The sequence below is a fragment of the Phoca vitulina genome, unplaced genomic scaffold (assembly GCF_004348235.1).
Source record: "Phoca vitulina isolate PV1807 unplaced genomic scaffold, GSC_HSeal_1.0 scaffold13, whole genome shotgun sequence".
NCBI classification, from domain to species: Eukaryota; Metazoa; Chordata; class Mammalia; order Carnivora; family Phocidae; genus Phoca; species Phoca vitulina.
This window is the reverse complement of record NW_022589716.1, coordinates 9599952-9603927: the sequence shown is the minus strand read 5'-3', so window position 1 is coordinate 9603927 and position 3976 is coordinate 9599952. Positions and strand designations below refer to the sequence as shown.

Below are 3976 nucleotides of genomic sequence, written 5' to 3'. Positions count from 1 at the left end.
TTCTCATAAGAGGAGGTGCCCAGAGTCTTGGGGAATATAAAGCCGCCCCCTCCCACCCCCAGCCAACTGCAAGTTCAGGAGACAAAGATGGTTCCGGGGCTATGGAACCGTAGACTTGGTTCTGGATGTGTGACCACAGCCTCAGGTGGCAGCTTCTGATTTGGACAGAGTCAGTGGCATTGAGCCACTGTCAGTCCAAAGCAGGGGCCATAGGCACTAAGGGGTGGGAGTTGGGGGAGAGAGATAGCTGTCTCCCTGCGCAGAAGAGGGCAGCAGGGCTCTTGGGTCTTCATAGTGTGGGAGTCACTGAGACACACAAAACCTGGTCAGACGTTTATTGGGGCAGTGGAGCCAGTTCTCCACCCTATATCACTTTTAGACTGATAGGATTTCAATGTGGAACTCGGGATGGCTGGGAGTGACTTCATACTGTTCCTGTAGAACATCATGGGTCTGGAAGGCGAAGCAGCCCCCTGGGACCTGGAGGACGCAGAGGGCGTTGCACATGTGACAGTAACGCCGATGGCACTGCCACATGCGAACCCAGGACTGGAGCTTGACAGCCGCCTCCTCCTGGATGACATAGATCTTCAACAGGTCCTGCCGCCGCTTAAGAACCCGCCTCCACAGGCGTGTTCTCCACCAGATCTGAATCATCCAGGCCGTGAGGGCAGCCACCAGCAGGGCGCGACGCACCAGGGTGCCCCGCCACCAGGCCTGGATCTTCCCAGCCGCCTTGACTCTCGCTCTGAGGCGTTTTTCACGAAGCCACTAACCAAGCAAAGCAGAGGACTCCACGTGAATTTGTCACAGACAACCACAAGCCTGGCGTCTGCCACAAAGGAGCTCTGATCTTCTCTCTTAACAACGAGGCTTCCCCCTGCTGGTTCTGGGGACCCAGGAGTCCTGGGTGGGGTTTTGCCTCTACTGTCTTGTCTGTGGCCATAGACACAAGGGCTCATCCTCTGAGTCACAGGGTCCTCACCTACAAAATGGGGATATGCTTGCTCTCTGGTCTTCACAGGTTCGTGGAATCAGTGGAAACACTTTCTGATCCAGAAGCCCTGGCATGGGTTTGAGGAACCAAAGGGTCCTCTGAGGATGAACCTCTGCATTTATGGCCTGCATCTCAGCCCAGATCCCCACCTGTGATGTTGCCTCCTGATACTTCTATGCCAGGCCATGACCCCTTGAGGTCTCGCCCTTACCTCACTTTTTTTGATTTCCACTACTACCTCTCAGTCACCCCCATATCCTTCTAAACCCAGGCCGCTCCTTCTCCAGCTTTCCAGTTCCCACAGCTGTGCCCCAACTTCCAGTGACCTGCCCACATCCTGCTTCCTCACCTCACTGTTGTTTTTCCATGCTTAACACAGCTCACTCAGACCAGGAAGGGAATTTATGGGGACAGGAGAGTAACACTGAGCTGACTCCTCAGCTGTGGGACCAGAGATGGATCCTCCACAGTGACTCTGTGGCCAGACGATCAGTGATCTGTGGTTCTCTCATGTTCCTGGGCCCCACCTACCTTCAATTTCTCTTTCTCTAGTGCATCCTTATCTGGACCAGACTTCTGCAATCAGAATATAGGGAGAAAGCATGAGTGAGGACCAGCTTCTATGCAGAGTCCTCACAGCCCTACCTCCCCATTCTTCCTGAGTCCTTTGAAGTCATCTGGTGCTTCCTTCTGCCGTGGGCCAGCTCCCTATCCCCAGGGAGGGGGTGTCTGATTGTCTTACACAGCATGTACTGCCCATGGTTTGGGGCAGTGTTTCTGGTGTTCACACCCCCTCTGGTTGCTGCTCCATTGGTCCTGGCAGAGGCAGGAAGGGTGGGAGAGGAGGAGATAGCCATGATGTCACAAGGGCAACTATGACCCAGGGACCAGGTTGCCTTCTTCAGGCTCAAAGTTGTTGGATAAAGAGGAAACATCTGCCCATTTCCCTCCTGCCAGGGATGGACTAATGTCCTTGGTGAAACCACAGCCCCTGTGAGTCTGTCCTGTCCCAAGGGTGACTTCTACTCCACCAACCCACAGGACCCTCCTGTCATCAACCACTGAGGAGAGCAGCTTATACAGTGCAGAGGAAGGTGTATGAGCTCAGGCTTCTCCCTGTATCCTGCCTTCTCTGCCACTGTGCCCTTCCTGAGTGTGTGGGAAAGTCCTTTTAATGAGGATCACTGTGAGTATGGAGGGTGAGCAGAAGGGGCCAAGGAAGGGTCAGGATGGGGGTAGCCCAGTCAATTTCTACACCTTCCAGCTGCCGTAACCCCCTGTCCTTCTGCAGCTGTTTGGTGCCTAGCAAGCCAATATATGTTTCTTAAAACAAAACAAGCCCTTCCATTTTGCATCTGAAACTTAGTGGGCTGGGGGAATTTTCTAAACATGAGCTATTATGTCAGAGAGTGTTCCCCAATGTAGTCTCCTCTGGTGGTGGCAATGGTCCTATTTTAAAGGGTCGCTTAGTTATTCAGGCTTGCTTCCAAAACCAGCTCCCTCTGGCTGTCCCCAATGCCATCTCTTGGCCACGCTCACTTCTCTTAACTGATTCTAGATAGCCCCCCTCCAGCCCTCAGTAACATGCTGATGTGGTCTCTTCATTTCAAGGCATCAACTCCCCACCAAAAAAGACAGGATTTGGCTTTCTGCCCCATCCCAAACAACCCCACTGTTTCTCCTTTCATCTTCCCAATTAGGGCACTTGCAATTTAGGTCTCTAGTCACAATTTAGTGTTTATTATCATCGTGACTCTGTGAGTTCCACTGACCACGGTGCTCCAGAACCTACTCTGATTCCTTATCCTTTCCTGCACAACTTCCTAAAGGCTTTTTATTATGTTTCAATATATACAAGGTTTGACAACAGATAATGAACTCCCTATGTCCTCATGACCCGGCATAACCTGTTCTCCTCTTCTCTGCTTCACTGCTGAGTTCAGTTACCCCAGTGTTTCTCTACAGCAGACAGCACTGGGAGGAGCATCTTCCCGCGCATCTCCGTGCAGCCCTGGGAGACATTCTCCAAGGGATGCACACTGGTGTGGCTTGCTGAATCATGGGACAGGTGGCTCCTCCACGCTACTAAATGCTGACAGACTGCTCTCCACAGTGGCAGCACCAGTCCAACCTCTGTCAATCATCTCCTAATTTCTGCCGAACCGAAAGATGTGAAGTGGTGTCACCTTGCTGTTTTAATTTGCATTTCTGAGTAGGGACTTGAGCAGAACATGAGTCTTCAGGGTGACTAACTGGGCTCCAATCTTGACACAGACCCTTTCTGGCTGTGTGAACTGGAGCAAGTCTTTCAGTGGTGTCTGTTTCCTCCTGGGCAAAGTGGAGAGAGCAACATGGCGCCTCCTTTAAGGAGCTGTTGTGGAAATGCATGCAGGTGAAGTCCTTGGAATGGCACCTGGTCCTGGAACAGCTGTGTCTTTCAGTTCTCAGGATTATTTCATCTTGGCCTCCTGTCACCTCTGTGCAATTGCCTGATCTAGTCCTTGGCCTATTTTTCTACTGGAATCCCATCATCCTCTTGTAGGATTTCCTTGGACTGGACTTCCTTTGCTGGATAGAAATGTTGCAAATATCTTTTCCCAGACAACCACCTGTCAGCTGACTTTTTTCATGGTGTCGTTCATTGCACAGATATCATTCCATCCATGTCCCCCTTTATAATTGTGCTTTTGAAATTTTTTAAACTGCTGCTTTCCCATCCAGGATCACATGTTTTCTTATTAAATTCTGGTTTACATCTTACATTGAGGTCTTCAGCAAGTGACAGGAACATGATCCTGCGCACTGTGTCTCCCTCTTTCTTGGATTCAGTCCCTCATTTGGATAGAGCACATGCTATGATAGTTCCCTAAGGAAAGGTGCATGGATATAAATACGTAGAGATTGCAAGCCTGAAAATGACTTTTTTCTACCCTCAAATATGATTGATAGTTTTGCTTAGTATGGAATACCAGATTGCAA

General features: G+C 50.6%; 1 protein-coding gene across 1 annotated transcript; it reads right to left on the bottom strand.

The window, feature by feature from the left end:
• Positions 1–321: 321 nt before the first annotated feature.
• IQCF3 (IQ motif containing F3) lies at positions 322–1796 on the bottom strand. The gene is made up of 3 exons (XM_032412619.1): positions 1740–1796; positions 1529–1573; positions 322–771 (listed from the first exon to the last, which is right to left on the bottom strand). Exons 1-3 carry the CDS (start codon positions 1755–1757, stop codon positions 376–378), a joined length of 459 nt encoding a protein of 152 aa, XP_032268510.1. The 5' UTR covers positions 1758–1796; the 3' UTR covers positions 322–375.
• Between the last annotated feature and the right edge of the window lie 2180 nt (positions 1797–3976).